A 16,170-nucleotide genomic window follows, 5' to 3' on the forward strand; every position below is an offset into this window, starting at 1 on the left:
GTAGGTTGGCGGGAGTCCCCCCGGTGTCCCTTCCGCGTGCAATCCCTATCAGAGGGGCACGGTCCTCACTAGCCGCCATCCTGGCCGCTGGTCCGTGGTGCCTCACTTTGCGTGGCGCGTGCCAGACCGTATTCGCTGCTCCCCGGCCCCTTACCTGCTCCTGTGCCATGGCGCCCCGGGGAGTCCCCCCCTCGCTTTTCCCCGCCCCCCGGATCTTATGCCGGAACGCTCGTCTGTTCCCTGTCTTATACCCGCGTCTCCTCTTTGCTCTTCGACTCATCCTCCCCTTGATCGTTACTCTCCATTGTTGTGCTTAGTCGTCTCCCTCCTGTGCTTTTCACGCCTGTTTATATGGAAAAGGAAATAAGAAATATAATAATCCCTAAATGTGGGTAAAACACACACACACACACGGCTGGTTTGGGGTGCGGGGGTAGCGCCTGGCTCTGTAAGTGGTTTATTTGGGCTTTGTCCCGAAGGGAAGGATCAGGCAGAGGGAGGGACAGGCGGACAGCCGGCTCCTCCGCCACGTCCTGCCCGAGCTGTGCCAAGCCCGGCCAGGCGGCACTGGCGCCGGGTGGTTAATCCCTCCTGTGAGTGCTTAAAAATAAAAATATATGTATTTATTCTGTGTGGAAAAGGGCCTGGGCTGGATCCCTGAATTTCAGGAATTGTTGCTATTTTGCAAGAGGGAAAAATTATAAAAGTAAAAAAAAAAAAAAAAACCAACCAAAAAAAAAAAAAAACTTAGAGCAAATCAGGCCCAACGTGTGAAAATCGACATTTCTCATTTTTCAGGGATTTTTAAAAAAATCAATGGAGTTGTCAATGTGCTCCAATCCCAATTCTCCCAAGGAGATTTTGGGGCTTTTGTTACCAGCAAGACACTCCGGGGACCTGGGAATCAGCCACAGACCCTGCAGCAGGTGAGCTGGAAATGGGGACCCCCCCCCAAATGCCACCCCCCTCTCTCTCCTTTCCCTTCCCAGGCCTTGCTTCTGACCACGGGAATTTTTTATTTGCTGTTAGTTGTGTCAATTAATATTTTTGGATAATAAAGCCGCAGGTTTGGAGGTTTTTGTTTACTTTTTCAGTGCACGAGCAGTGACACTGCCAGCAGATGCCAGGGTGTCCCGTGTCCCCTGCCCGTGGATGGCACGGAGCACCCCGTGATGCTGCAGGCTCTGGGGTTCTCCCTTTCCAGGGATCATCCCCCTCTGGAGCTCCATGCTCCCCCCCTTTATTAACAACCAATTAATTAGCATTTATTTCCCCCTCGTTTCTCCTGACCTTCCCTAATTCCCTCCCCATTTCCCAGGGCTGAGACAAGTTCAAAGAAGAGCTTGACCTAAATTCCCACCCCCAGCCCGGGCTGAGATGGTAGCAGTGACCTCGCTGCCATCTCCCAGTGAACAGCGAGCTCTTCCCAGGCTGGGAAACCTGAGGGGTGGGTGCAGGCCGTCCCTGGGGTCGGGAGGCAGGGATGGCAGCCCTCGGGATGGCAGCAGCGTGGCTTGCCCACGTGAGGCTGGCACAGGGACACAGGAGCTGCTGGATCCGTGGCCCTTGGGCTGGGAAGTGCCATCCATGTGCTTCCCTCTCTGGCAAACAAGGCCCTCTGATGAGCTTGGCACAACCTGGTGGCCACGCTGGGGTTTATCCCAGCCCCTCAGAGAGGCTTTGGGGTTCCGGGTTGGATCGAGGATGCTGCTCCCAGTTCCTGCCCCATGGACAGGGTGGGGGCGAACGGGCACGGCCCTTCCCACGGCCCCGCTGGTGTCGCCCGTTCCTTAATGGGATTATGGATAATCGGGGTCAGCCCTGTGCCAGGGGCTGGGGGAGGGGCTGCTCTGTGTCCCGGGGATCGGGATATTCCCGATCCCCCTGGAACAGGGACAGCTGTGGCAGCGCAAGGGGCTGGAGGAGGGGAATGAGCTCCCTGGGATGGCTGCGGGGAGCACCACACAAAGAATAACGAGGGATGATTCTGGGGAGCGTTCCAGGATGCAGCGAGGATCTTGGGATTCTGGGATTCAGAGATATCCCAGGATACCATGGCCAGGATCCTGGTGCAGCTGTGCTGTGCATTCCGGGGGGGATGGACACCCTCAAAGGATGCTGCTGCTCTCTTCTGGGGGGGAATCAAAGCACCATCCCAGACAATTCCCAGCTGGAAAGAAAACCCCCATTTCCTTTCTGATTTTATTGATTTGTTTATTAAAGCCTGATACAGAGGTGTGGGGAAGGGAAGGAGAAACCCCCAAATATCAAAACATTTTTATTTCAGACACATAATTAATAAAACTAAACCAACCCAAACATGAGGCACGTGTGGCTGCCCCTTCCCACCCCCCCCACCCCCCCCAATGCTGATTTTGGGGTCCCCTGCTCTGATTTATGCAAAAAGGAGCAAATTTGGAGCCTGATCTGGTGCTCTGCACCCTGGTCACATCCAACCATTGGGGCTGCCCAGGGCAGAATCAGCCCTGGCAGGACTGGGGGATGCTTGGCTGGACTGGGAGCAATCCCACGGGAAATGGGGCAAGACACAGTGAGCAAGCAAGGGAAAAATCAAGGAAAAACAACATGGATTTACCTGAAACGCTATAAAAATAAAGAGGACTAATTAACTAATTAAGACGAACTTATCAGTTAAATGACGCTGCCAGACTGGTCCATAGAGTTTAGGCCCTGACCAGGATTCTTTAAAATCATCTTTTCTAGAAAATTCTAGGTTTTGCTATCATTCTCCAGTATATACACACACGCACATTGCCCCACTGCAGTGGGGGCACAACCAGCCTGAAAAATAAATTACAAACCCCCCCAGTAGCATCAAATATACAGATCACTCCTTGCAGCTACATTTTTTTTTCTCTTTTTCTTCTTTTTTTTCCTATTTTTGAGGTGCTTTTTCAGCCTTTTTTTTTTTTTATTATTTTTGCTTGGCTCTAAGTAAATTCTACCTGCAGAGAAGCATCAGCATAATTTTAAGTATTTTTCTGTGTGTTTTAAGCATGATTGTTTTCATTGTAAATGTATAAACCACCTTGCTGGACTATTTACATCCTGGCTCTGGGATGTGCTGGGAGTGCCGTGGAGCAGCTCCCACCATCCCATGGAGTCAGTGATGGAGAAAATGGGAAAAGGGCTCCAAGGGTGGAGGGTCTGCCCCAGCTTGTTCAAAGTTCATCTGGGGAGAGGGGCTGGGCTGGGGGGGCTCCCCAAGGAGAGGGAGGACAGTGGGAGGACCCCATCCTGCTGTATCCCTGTCCCTGCCTTCCTCCTCCTCCCTCCAGGGTCTTCCTCTGGCTCATTCCCACGCTGGTGGTGGCCTTGGGGACAGGACAGTGACACATCCCGCCTTGCCATGAATGGAGGGTGGCTCGTGGGGCCTGGCCAGCCCAAGCAGCCCCTTCCCCAGCAGGCAGCAAAGTGGGGGTGAGATCACATCATCCAAAATACTTTTAAAAATAGACCAAAAAAAGGGGAAAAACAAAAAAGGCTCCGTTCCCAAGGGTGGGCAGGTGGGGACTGTCCCCAGTCCTTCTTGGTTGCCCGGTGGCCTCAGGATGGCAGCAGTGGAGATGGAAGCGGGGCTGGGGGGGGGTTGGGGGGCCGGGGGCCGGCCCTTAGCTGGGCATCTGCACCTCGTTGTACACATCTGTCCCCTCTGCCTCATCAAAGGTCACCACGGCGTCATCTGCGTCCAGCTGCAGAGAGGAGAGGCCGTGAGGGGACAGGCATGGGGACAGGGACACTAATGGGGACAGGATTGATGACAGGGACACTGATGGGGATGGAGATGAGGGAGGGGCTGGGATGAGGTTGGGGACAGGGATGGGGACAGGATTGAGGACAGGGACACTAATGGGGACAGGATTGATGACAGGGACACTGATGGGGATGGAGATGAGGGAGGGGCTGGGATGAGGCTGGGGACAGGGATGGGGACAGGATTGAGGACAGGGACACTGACAGGGATGGAGATGAGGAAGAGGCTGGGGACAGGGATGGGGACAGGAATGGGGCAGGGACCGGGTGAGGATGGGGACACGGGTGGGAATGAGGGATGCAGGTGGTGACAGAGATGGGGGTGGGGACAGAGGGAGGATGGAGATGGGGATGGGGAGGAGAACAGGGACAGGGATGAGGCAGGCACAGAAATGGAGATGAGGACGGGAGCAGGAACAGGGCTGGGGACAGGGCTGGGAGTGGCAGGGCTACGTACACATTTGAGCTCGATGTCCCGGAAGATCCTGGGGAGCAGGAAGCGCCGCAGGGGCACGGTGAGGATGAGGACAAAGGGCAGAGCCAGCGAGGCCGGCGTGGACTTCACCACCCACAGCACCACCAGGAAGATGATCTGGGTGAAGGTGAAGAGGTGCATCCTCCAAGTCTTCACCTGTGGGACGAGGAGTCGAGCGAGGGTTGAGGACAGGGACAGTGTCCCACACCCTTCCTGGGGTGTTGGCTGCTGGGGGAGCAGTGCAGGGTCCTACCCAGCAGTGCTGAAGGATGAGGCTCCCTGGGGAGCCCTGAGCAGCCCAGGACACTCCCAAACCACAGCCCCCGTGGGGGTCACTCACCCGGGTGACGTAGGGCTCATCAGGGTGGTACTTGGGGGGCTTCAGCAGGAGCAGGATGCGGTCGAAGAGCTGGATGCCAAAGAGGGAGGTGACCCCCATGTAGAGGAAGATGCCAAAAAGCACGGCCAGGGGGATGTACTTCAGGATGGGCTCCATCAGGATGGAGACACCTGTGGGGGAGAAGGAGAGATTGGGGAGAGTCCCTGGGGATCCCCGACCCTCTCTGCCCATCTGGGGACCCCTCCCCGGCTCACCAATGAGCACAGCCACCAACAGGCCACTGATGCGCTGCTCCTTGACCTCCAGGATCTGGGATTTCTCTCCTGGAGCAGAGGTCTTGCTCATGATGGTGAGGGCGTTGGCGTGGGTGATGGTGCGGACGGTGGTGGCACTGAGCCAGGGCATCCCAAAAAGGGCTGCCAGCCCCCCCATGGCCACAATCAGCAGCAGGTCCAGGTGGAAGCCAGTGCCCTTCACCAGTTTCCTCTCAGGCTTGCTGACGATGAGGCTGTGGGGACACAGGGACCAGCTGGTGGCACGGCGCTCCAGGGAGGTCCCCTCTGTCCCCAACCCACCAGACACCCCACAGCCCTCCCCTGCCCATATCTCCGTCCTCACGTGGTGATCTGTGTCTCGAGGAAGATGAGGATGAAGACCAGAAGGGCAGGAATCACGGAGGCAAACATCATCCAGATGGGGAACGGGGAAGCGGATGAACCCATGGGGTGGATGAACCAGCCCCGGGCACTCGAGTTGGTGACCTGCAGCCCTTTGGGAACGCTGAGTTTCTGGATGGGAGCAGAGATGGGGGAGTGAGGGGTGGGACACAGGGACGAGCACCCACCCCCACGTCCCCATGAGGGGACACCTTTCCCCCCCAGCCCTGCCCTCCCAGACCTGGGTGTAGGTGTCGCTGATGAAGAAGTCAGCCAGTGCCATGATGAAGATGGAAATGGGCACCCCAAAGTCCCCGATCAGGCGCCGCACCTGTGGGGACAGCGTGAGAAACCTGCAGGGCCCCCCAGCCCGGGGGTCCCACCACCCCCTCCTCTGCAGGAACATACCCTGACTGTGCACAGCCTCAGCCACTGAACCCCCAGTTTTTGCACCCCCCGGGCGTGGGGGGGACCCTCACCTTGCCAGGCAGGAAGGAGCTGTTCTTGAACATGCGGAGGAAGAAGGCCAGGAAGAAGGTGCCAGCCATGAGCACCAGGGACAGCAGTGCCGTGTTGGGCTCCGGCACACCAGGCTGGAACTCAGCCTGCACGTTGTACTCCCTCTTCAGTGGGTGATGCTTGAAAATCTGAGGGGGGGAGAGGAGACAGTGAGGGAGAGTGGGGATGGGGATGCCCTGCACCCCCCTGCCGTGGTGGGAGCCCTGTGGCACCTTTCCAACGAGCTCAGAGTGGGAACCAGGGGCTGGGAGAGGCCAAGAGCTCAGCACAGATTGAGCAGGGGGTGTTTTTAGGGTTTTGGAAATGGGGACAGAAAAAGGGCTGGGTGGTACAGTGGGGATAGACAAGTATGCCCCAAAATCCCTCTGCAGAGAGAAGCATGGATCACAGAATAGTCAGCACTGGAAGGGGCCTCATGAGCTGGGAAACAGCTGGAAAAGGGAAGGCAGCACCAGGAGATTCCATCCCTCACCTGCATCCCACTGTTCCTATGGAAACCTGGGTGGTAACCACAAGCTGCAGCCCCCCCCACTCCCACCGTGGGACCCCCACGTCCCTCACCGTGACCAGCTTGGAGAAGGTCTCGAAGATGAAGATGAGGGAGATGAGGAAGGAGAAGATCTCCTGGGTGTAGCGGGACAGGTAGCGCACCAGGAAGCTGCCCTCGCAGGCCACCACCACCAGCACCAGCAGGATCAGCCAGAAGCCAATCCAGACTCGTCCCACGATGTATTCCAGGCCATTGCTGCTGCAGAACTGGGGAGCCAGAGGGCACAGCCCTGTCAGTCCCCTGGAGCCCCTGGCGTGGGCACCCAGGACCCACGGTGGCTCCACATCACCTTCCTAGGATGGGGGTGGGGGTACCTCGGTGTGGCAGGATCCCCGTGGGGTCACCCACCCAGCAGCACCTGCCTGGGAACCCCCCCTAGGGTGTCACCCACACAGGGTCAGCTGTTTGGCAGCACCCAGGTGGTGTCAGGGGTCTCACATCACCCCAGAGCCACCACCTGGGTGGTCTCACCCCTGGGTCATCACACGGGTGGCATCACCCCCGTACACCCTCCATGTGCCATCCCCCTGTGCCACCCCCTATGCAGCTGCACCCTGTCCCAGGGCTGGTGGGGACACCCCAGCCTCACTATGGGGACAGCTGGTGGCAGCTGGGGGGCACCCAGGGGCTCAGGGGGCACCCACCGAGTAAAAGGCTTCCTCAAAGACCAGGAGGGGTCCCGAGAAGCCGACGACGAGGAGGGGCTGGGCGCTGAGGAGGCTGAAGAGCACGCACTGCACACAGGTGGAGATGAGCAGCTCCGACACCCCCATCATCCCCTTGGTCTTCTCACCTGAGGGGAGCGGAGCCGGTGGGTGCCAGGCTGGGGGGACAGTGCTGTGCCCCCACCCCACACCTCTCAGCCTTGGATTGGGGGGAAGAGCCCCCCTGGAGCATCCCTGTGGAGAAGGCAGAGACACCCCCAGCCCCACACCCAGCTGGGGGGACATCCCCATCCCCAGGAGCGTCCCCAGCCTGTCCCCCCCTTACCCAGCAAGCCCCCGAAGGTGATGGCGGGTGACAGAGCCGCGAAGTAGATGAAGATGACGGCGGCCAGGCACTGGGGGTTCAGGGCGTCCTTGATGTCGCTGAGGTATTTGGGGTACCGGCGGCGGATGTCCCGCACCAGCCCCCCAAACGGCCGCCCCGTCCTGCGCAGGGGGTCGTCATCCTCCTCAGCCTTGTCCGGCCCTGGGGACACATCAGGTGACAATGAAAGGATCCCGCGTCCAAGGAGAGGGGGGTCCTGCCAGCCACGGGGACAGGGGATTGCGGGGGGGTGCCTGCCCTACCCAGATCCTTTAGGAAGTCCCCGATGTGCAGCCTCTCCAGGGGTTGGTAGCGCCGTCGGAGCAGCTCCTGCTGCAGCGGCACCAGGGCGCGGAGCAGCTGCTCGTTGGGGGCCTCGGTGGGCGGCAGGACAATGCTGGCATCCAGGAAATCCTCCACGCCCCGCAGCAGCTCCTGCCGCCCCTCGGCCAGGTAGGCGTCCCGGCGAAACACCTGCGGGGCGGCGCAGGCACTGAGCCAGTGGTGGCACCCTGGGTGTCCCCGCGGGGACACTGGTGAGGGGGGACGTGGGGATAAGGGGACATAGGGAGGTGAGGACACGGAGTTTTGGGGACAGGGGCATGAAGGCACAGAGGCACGGGGACATGGGGATCACAGGGGGACAAGGTGCACCCCAGGGATGGGGAGCCCAGGTGCTCGGGGGGTGGTGGCACTGGCGGGTGGCCCGTACCCTCTCGGACATCATGGTGGCGATGGCACGGCCGATCTCGTGGTAGCTGATCTGGGGGGTGTCGGGCCCCAGGACCACGACGAGGAAGCGGACGGGGATGGACACGTCGAGGACACCGTCCAGTGTCACCGCGTCCTTCAGGCGCACAAAGGCCAGCATTGGCTGCTCCAGGAAGGCTGCACAGCCTGGGGGGAGGATGGGACGGGACAGGGATCATGGGGGAACATGCACAGGGACACAAGGGACGGTGACATGGGGACATGGGAGCACAGAGACACAGGGACAGCAAAACGTGGGGACATCAGGAATGGAGATGAGGTGACACAGAGGCATGGGGACAAAGAGAATGGGAGAGGGGCACAAAGGTCGTTGGGACAAAGGGGTAAGTGGGCGTGCAAGTACAAGGACATGGGGCATGGGCACAGGGACACACGGACACACGGATGGGTGGGCAGGGGAGTATGGGGACATTGGGACACAGGGACACAGGGCACATAGAGGCATGAGGACATGGGGACAAGGGACGTGAGGAGAGGGGCCCAGAGAGCAGCGCTGAGCAGCAGCAGGCGGCGGCGAGAGCTGAGGACGGGGAGAGGCAAAAAAGGCACAAGAAAAGCAGCGTGTGAGCGAGCGCAGCGAGGGGCACGTGGCAAAGCTCCCCCTGCACCCCCCAACCCTGCACCTGCCCCCTGAGCCTGCACCCCCAGCCCAGCACCCAGCACCCAGCACCCCCGTCCCGCTGACCACTCACCCACAAGGACCAGGGTGGCCTCGGCACCCTCTGGGATCGTCTCCAGGAGTTGGGGTTTGGGGACCCCGCTCTGTTGCAGGCAGATGGAGGGCAGGAATCAGCCAGCCAGCCTTGGTGGCTGTCCCCCATGGTCCTCTGTGTACCCTGCATGTCCCCCTGCTCTGCCCCTGTGTGTCACCCACCACCACCTGCATGTTCCCCTGCATCTCCCTCTCCATGCACATCTCCTCTGTCCCATGTCCCTCCTGTTCCCTGCGTGTCCCTCTCCATCTCCTGCATGTCCCCCACTATTCCTGAGTCCCCCCTCTGTCCCCGAAGTGTCCCCACTGTTCCCTGTGTGTCCCCCTCTGCAGGTATGTGTGTGTGCACCTGTATGTGTACCCAGTGTGCATCTCCCACTCCCAGCCCTGCACCCCCATGTCCCCAGTGCCCCCCGTGCCCCCTGTCCCACTCACCTGCTCCTTCCCTGCCATCCTGCTCATCTCCATGGGCCGCTGCTCCCGCAGGAGTGGCCGCTCCACGTCGGCCCGGCCGGTGCCCGAGCGCTGCACCAGCGCCGGCGGCATCGTCCACACCGACTCGTCCTCAGTGGGGTGGCTGAGGACACCGGGGCTCTGTCACACACCCCGGTGCCACCAACTCCTCCCCCAGACAGCCCCAGCTGCCCCCTCAACCCCAAAGCGGGCTGAGGGGCAAAGCTTTCCCTACCCGAGCCTCCCCGAGCCAGCCCAAGCCAGGCTCCATCTGTACACACTGGGGAGGGTCCCAGAGCACGGGACCCCCTCCAGGACCCCCAGCCCCGGCTGTACCTGTGGCGCAGGAGCAGCGTCCTCATGACATCATCCCTGTCCTGGGGCTTCATCTGCCCCTCATAGATCAGCTGGTCCAGGAGGATGTGGACGATGGCCGGCAGCGAGTTGGCCTCCATGTTGAGGAGAATGGCACCTGTGGGGACAGCACTGTCACCATCCGGCCAGCACAGGGTCCTCACCACCCTCCTGGTGGTCCCTGGAGGTGTCCCCACCTTTGTTCAGAGCCCGGCGGATCTCCAGGAGGCTGTGGTAGGTCAGGAAGGAGAGATGGGGCTGGCTCCAGTCCCCTGATTCCTGGAAGTCCTCCTCCAGCTTGAACCAGTGGCCAGCCTCCATCCAGCACAAGTCCTTTGCATTGTCCAGGACCAGCTCATGCAGCTCCACATATCCCTGCAGCCAGAGATGGAGGGGGTCAGCGTGTCCCTGGCCACACTGGGGACCACCAGGACACTCAGCATCCCCCCTCAGTGCCCTGGTATCCCCAGGGCTGAGCTGTGAGGTTGGTCCCAGGGTCGCCACAGTCCACCCACCCCTAGAATGGGGAGAAAATGGGGGTCCCTGGGGCAGCACCCACCTCATGGCTGTCCGGCTGGGACAGGAGCCTCCTGCTCCCTGCTGCCTCCAGGTCCACATCGTTCACTGACACAGCTGCAAGTGGAGCCACCAAGGCGTTAGCCAGTCCCTGCCCCAGCCCGGACCCCCCTGCTCGAGGGTCTGCTTGAGGTGCCTTCTATCATCACTCCCATCCCAGGCCCCTTTGGGGTCACCTGGACGTGTCCCCTTCTCCATCGTCCCCACCCCAGCCCTGTTGGGCACTCGTGGATGTGCCCCCCGTGTTGTCCCACCCCAGACCCAGCTGGAGTTTGCTGGATGTGTCACTTCGCCATCTCTCACCCCACCGGTGCCCTCCTCTGTCCCGTCACATCCCCACAGCCCGGCCCCTGGGGCAGGGTGACAGTCTGGGGACATCACCGGAGCCGGGGTGAGGACAGGGCTCGTGGCCACCACCCTGCCACCAGCACAGCCCCAGCACCGAGCACAGCCACCGGAACGGGGACACAGGGACAGCACATCCCCGGCCAGCCTGCTCCCCGCGGTGTCCCTGTCGCCGTCCCCTGCCTACCTGCGGCCCCCCCTGCGCTCCCCATGTCCCCGCAGCTCCGTCCCTATAAAGTGGGGACCGATCCCCGCGGCCGCCCTGTGTGCACCGTAAATCCCGCAGCACTTCCTTTGCTGACAGTAAACACCAGCTCGGCTCCCGCCCGCCCGCTGCCACCCCACCGTGGGGACAGGCTCACCCCGTCCCCCTCCACCCTGGACGGGGACCACCGCGGTCCCCTCGCTGTCCCCAGCCGGGTCACCCGGCGGGGGGATGCTGCAAGAGACGCATCCCGCTCTGCCGGGGGAAGGATGCTGCGCCCATGGGAGCAGGGATGGGGCGCGTCCCCTGGCACTGTGTCCCCGACGGTGCTGGCCGCGGCACGTGGGCACGAGCTTGTCCTCGTCCCTGCCCGCCGCCACCGCCACCGAGCCGCCCGGCGCCAGCCGGCGTTCAGCCCCAAGTGGTTCTTGTCCTCACCCCAAACAAAGACTTTATTTATCCTCAATCAGTGGGCGATTACGGGCAAGTGGCAGCGGTCACCCCGCGGCGTGCCCTGACGCCCGGGTGACCGTCCCCCCGCGGAGGGTGGGACACGGGGGTGGCAGAAGCGGGGCAGGCAGCGCCACGGAGGGCTTGAGGTGGGGGGGACGCCGGGGCTGGGCTTTGTCCCCCGGGGCCCCCGCGGTCACTCACGCTGCCCTTCGCCACGGCTGGGGTGTCCCGGGGGGGCCCCGGCCGAGCGCCTCTTCCCGTCCAGGTCATAAAATCCCCGGCGGCCGGGCAGATACTGGCTGCAAAACACACACCGCGGGCACGGGGGTTCAGCGCCGGGCACCGCGGGTGCCACCAGGCTCCCCCGGGGATGCCAGCCGGGCAGGCAGAGCCCCCGCCCCGACCTGGGGACTCACCGCAGGGGATTCATCTCCTCGGCCCTGGCCCTCCACGCCTGCAGGGGGGACCCGATGCCAGCGCCGGCCCCTGCGCAGAACAGGCGGCAGCGTTACCCCATCTGTGTCACCCCAGCGGGGGACCCGAGCCCGAACACCCCCTCAGGGTGGCAGCTCCGAAACAACCATGCCTGGGGCAAAGGGATGCTGCGCGGCACGCAGACCCCCAAACTCCCCTCATCTCCCTCCCGGGGGGCTCAAGGACCTCGGGTGTCCCCAAGCTCAGCCCCGCTGCGGGCACCCGCAGCTGGAGGTGGCACCTCACACTCTGGGGTTTCGGCAGAGGGACTCGCTGCCGTTGGGAGATGCTGTCCTGAGGGGGGGTGTCCCTGCCTGGCCCCGCTGCCACTGCCACGCTGGCACCCGGGAAAGGCATCCATGCAAGATGTCTGTGCTCATGCAACTCATCTGTGCAACCCATGCAACGTGCCTGCGCCATGCTGGCACCCATGCAACACGGTGCCGATGTGCCATGCGTGCCCACGAGAAGCTGGCAGCCGTGAAACACCTGTGTCCATGCACTGCTGGTGCCCGTGCAACACAGTGCCAATGTGCCATGCATGCCCACAAAGAAGCTGGCAGCCATGAAACACCTGTGTCCATGCACTGCTGGTGCCCATGCAACATGAGGCCATGCTGGTGTCCCTGCACAGCTGCACCAACAAAACTCTGCCCATGCAATGTGTGATCTTGAGCCACTGGTGGCCCTGCAATGCTGGCACCCAGCTGGTGCCAGTGCCCCTGTGGTGCCATCAGCCCTACAAAGCTGTCACCCATGTAATTGCCACTGTCACCTCTGCCACACCGGTGCCCGGGTGACACGCCGGTACCCGTGCTCTGCCACACCCGTGCAGCGCTGGCACCCCTGTGACACTGGTGCCCATGCAATGCCACCCGTGTGGTGCCCATGCTGCCAGTGTCCCCAGCACCCCAGGAGCCACTCACTGCTCATCTCGCCCAGTGACAGGTGGGAGCTCTTTAGGCCGGGGTCCTCGTAGCCTTCGGGGTCCAGGCTCCTCCTCATCCCCTCCTCGTAGGCCTCCTGTGGGACACAGAGAAGGGGGTCAGCAGGGTCGGGCACCCCCAAGGCCTCGCCGGGGCCGTGCCGGGGCGCAGCGGCGGAGCCGGGGCGGGGGCCGGGTGTCCCTACCTGGCCAGGCCCCTCCATGGCTCCGGGCTCGGCCCCCGCTGCCGCCTCGGCGCGTCCCGGCGCTCAGCCCGGTGCCACCATAACCCGGCTCTCTGCGGGGCGGGCACGGGGGGAAACGAGAGAGAACAAGTTAGCAGAGAGCAGAGCATCGCTCGGTGCCCCCGGGACTGGTGTTTGTCCCCAGGGCTGGGGCTGGGGCTGGACGCCGTGGCCGTTCCCGCAGCCCCCGCCTGCCTAACCCGCTCCCCACGGGCTGGGAGGTCCTGGGCTTGGGGGTCCCCAGGGAAGTCATGCCCTGCCCTGTCGCCAAACGGGATGGGAACGGACGTCAGGACGTGGCAGAGCCCCGGCAGCTTCCCACCAGGGACGTGGCATCCTGCCCTGAGCCACCGGTGCCCACGCACACCGTGCCCTGTGCTCAGGGTCAGCCCCTGCCCGGACCCACAGCCGGGCTCAGGTCCCGTATGGACCCACGCTCAGAGACTGCGGTCCCACACGACCCTCTTGTGTGTGGGTGGGGGTCATATATAGACCCACGCACGTGTCTCGGGTCCTACACAACCCCCTGCAGCCCCCTGCAGCCCCTTGCACCTGTATGAGGGTCCCGTGTAGCCCCACACACGTGGGCTGGGGTCCCGCACGCAGTGCCCTGATCCCGCAGCACACAGCCCCAGCCCCTGGCAGAGCGCGGGGGGGAGAAAGGGGGAAACTGAGGCACAGCTGGACTCACGGGACACCCCAAAACCGAACGGGGTGAGCACCCCAAAGGCATCAAGAGTGCACAGCTGGGGACGCCCCTCTGCTGCCCTTCCAGATCCCCTGCAGCACGCAGTGCCCGCACCCCCTGTGACCCCTGTGTGCCCTGTCCTCCCCTGCGTGTCCCCAGTGTCCCCTGTGACCCCTGTGTCCCCTGTCCTCCCCTGCCCCCCCCGGTACCCCCGTAGCTGCCCCGGGGCTGCGCCGCGGGACAACCGCCAGGGGGCGCCCTGCCCGCATTCCGCCCCCCTTCCCCCCCCGGCGGGGGGAAGGACCCGGGAGGGACCTGGGGGGGTCCGGACCCCCCTCCTGAAACCCCCTCACCGCTGACCCCCGCCCGCCCCAGCCCCGAGTCTCTGAGGAGGGGTCCGGGACCCCCAAAGCCGCAGTTCCAGCCGCCCCCTGGGCACCCCCCCAAGCCTGGGGGGCCGGGGGGCTCCGTCTGTCCCCCGCCACCTCGGCCCGGTGACCCCACTAGGGGGCTCAGGGGCAAGGTCAGGGCAAGGGCGGCTTTGGGGGGAACCAGCCCCCCCCCGATCTCACCAGGGTGATGCAGGAGCTCGCTCCCGGCCGGGGGTGGCGGGAGCCGGGGTGGGGTCCCGGACACCCCGCGGGGGCCACCGGATCCCCGCTGGGGCCACACGGGATCCCCGGCGGGGCGCGGGAGCCGCGGCGGGGCCACGGGATGGACGGCGAGCCTCTGACTCGGCCGTCTCCTTCCTGCCCCGCCTGGCCCCGGGACCGGCGGCCCCCGGCCCCCCAGCCCGGCCTGTCCCGGGCCCCCCCGGCCCCCCCAGCCCGCCGGCGGCTCTTGCATCAGCCCGGTGCGTCGGGCTGTGCCCCACTGATAACGCCCGACACCGGGCGTCGGCCCCTGCCCCGCTCCACCCGCTGTCCCCCGCTCTGCCCCACAGCGCCCCGGGCCGGGCTGCGGGACCGGGACCCTCGAAGTGCTGCGGCACCGGGCAGCGAGGTCACCGGGACCCGCCGGACGCATCCCTGGGCCAGCCGCGCTGTGCAGGGCCAGCAGAGCCCCGCACGGAGCCCACGCTGGAGCCCCGGGCACGGCAGGATGGAGCTCGGTGCGGGGCCCCTGTCCCGCATGGTGTGTGCGGGACGGAGCCCACAGACCCCACACCGCACAGCCAGCGCGGTCCCGTGGGGTCCCCACATCCCCCGGCAGCCAGGGCACGGCTGGGGTCCCCCCGCAGTGGGTACAGCCCCGTGGGGTCCCTCCTCAGTGGGTACAGCCCCGTGGGGTCCCCCCGCAGTGGGTACAAACCCGTGGGGTGCCTCCTCAGTGGGTACAGCCCCGTGGGGTCCCTCCTCAGTGGGTACAACCCCCGTGGGGTCCCCGCTCAGTGGGTACAACCCGTGGGGTCCCTCCTCAGTGGGTACAACCCCCGTGGGGTCCCTCCTCAGTGGGTACAACCCCCGTGGGGTCCCCGCTCAGTGGGTACAACCCGTGGGGTCCCTCCTCAGTGGGTACAACCCCCGTGGGGTCCCCCCTCAGTGGGTACAACCCGTGGGGTCCCTCCTCAGTGGGTACAGCCCCTTGGGGTCCCCCCTCAGTGGGTACAGCCCCGTGGGGTCCCCGCTCAGTGGGTACAACCCCGTGGGGTCCCCCCGCAGTGGGTACAGCCCCGTGGGGTCCCCCCGCAGTGGGTACAAACCCGTGGGGTCCCCCCGCAGTGGGTACAAACCCGTGGGGTCCATTCATCCCTGCAAGCTCAGGACTGGGCTCGCCCCTCCTGCACCAAACACCCCGCACGGCTCAGCACGGAGTCCGCACACCCCACGCCATCCCCGCACGGTCACCGGGATCCGTCCTGGGGCCACCACGGCTCTGTGGAGCCCTCACATCCCACACCACCCGTGAGGCATGGCCGGGATCCCTCCTGCCTCCTCGCTCGGCTCCGTCTGGAGCCAGCACATCCCAAACCATCCACGCAGCGTGGGACTGCTCCTTCCCTCAGTGGGCACAGCCCCGTGGCCCACTATGGAGTCCATACATCCCAGGCCATCCATGCAGCACGGCTGGGATCTCTCATCCCGCAGGTGCCTGGCACGGCTCAGCACGGAGCCCGCACATCCCAGGCCGATCGCCCCGCACGGCTGGGACCCCTCCGGTGGCTCCCAACGGAGCCCAAATCCCCCATCCCGCAGCACCTCCCACCCCAACACCCCTCTGCCAGCCCGGGGGGCAGCCCAGGATGCCCCCCCAGCCCCCCATCTCCCGGCCCGCCCCGTGTCCCCCCTGGCAGCCCCAGGGACACCCCGAGGTGACCCCGCACCTACCCCTGGGGTGCCTCCGACGCCCCTGCCGCGCTCTCTCTGCGGCTGCCCGGGGTGTGAGACGCCGATCCTGAGTCACGCTCACCTCCCTAATCTTGCCCCCCTCGGGCTCACCCGGCCCCCCCCCCCCGGGGCCCCCCGTAAAAACAAGGTTATCGGGGTGCAACATCTGCAAAAGCTGCGCCTTGGCTAAGCCCCGCCTGCGCCCTGCTGTCCTCCCGTCCCTCACCCAGCCCGGCACCCCAGACCTGCTCCCGCTGCCCCCCCTCGTCCCCCCAATCTTGTTTACCTCCGGGTTTCCC

The 16,170-nt window shown here is 64.0% G+C and overlaps 1 protein-coding gene across 1 annotated transcript; it reads right to left on the reverse strand.

Moving 5' to 3' along the window:
• Positions 1-2,205: 2,205 nt before the first annotated feature.
• On the reverse strand, positions 2,206-15,995 carry SLC4A1 (solute carrier family 4 member 1 (Diego blood group)). Its single transcript, XM_050985460.1, has 22 exons — positions 15,872-15,995; positions 12,818-12,909; positions 12,613-12,709; positions 11,629-11,698; positions 11,414-11,511; positions 10,193-10,266; positions 9,831-10,008; positions 9,616-9,751; positions 9,262-9,403; positions 8,807-8,876; positions 8,056-8,240; positions 7,607-7,817; positions 7,305-7,505; positions 6,959-7,107; positions 6,326-6,520; positions 5,725-5,892; positions 5,487-5,576; positions 5,208-5,377; positions 4,844-5,097; positions 4,590-4,759; positions 4,232-4,405; positions 2,206-3,713 (listed from the first exon to the last, which is right to left on the reverse strand). The coding sequence occupies exons 2-22, from the start codon at positions 12,833-12,835 to the stop codon at positions 3,633-3,635; spliced, it is 2,931 nt and encodes a 976-aa protein (XP_050841417.1). The 5' UTR covers positions 12,836-12,909; positions 15,872-15,995; the 3' UTR covers positions 2,206-3,632.
• Between the last annotated feature and the right edge of the window lie 175 nt (positions 15,996-16,170).

This window comes from Serinus canaria, chromosome 27 (assembly GCF_022539315.1).
Source record: "Serinus canaria isolate serCan28SL12 chromosome 27, serCan2020, whole genome shotgun sequence".
Classification (NCBI taxonomy): domain Eukaryota; kingdom Metazoa; phylum Chordata; class Aves; order Passeriformes; family Fringillidae; genus Serinus; species Serinus canaria.

Bases quoted from the DNA above. Each gene is read 5' to 3' on its own strand.
- SLC4A1 (XM_050985460.1), bottom strand. The intron at 5,098-5,207 runs GTGAGGACGGAG...GTGTCCCCACAG, and splicing joins CTCGAGACACAGATCACCAC to CCTCATCGTCAGCAAGCCTG. The intron at 3,714-4,231 runs GTACGTAGCCCT...TCCTCTCTGCAG, and splicing joins GGGACATCGAGCTCAAATGT to CTGGACGCAGATGACGCCGT.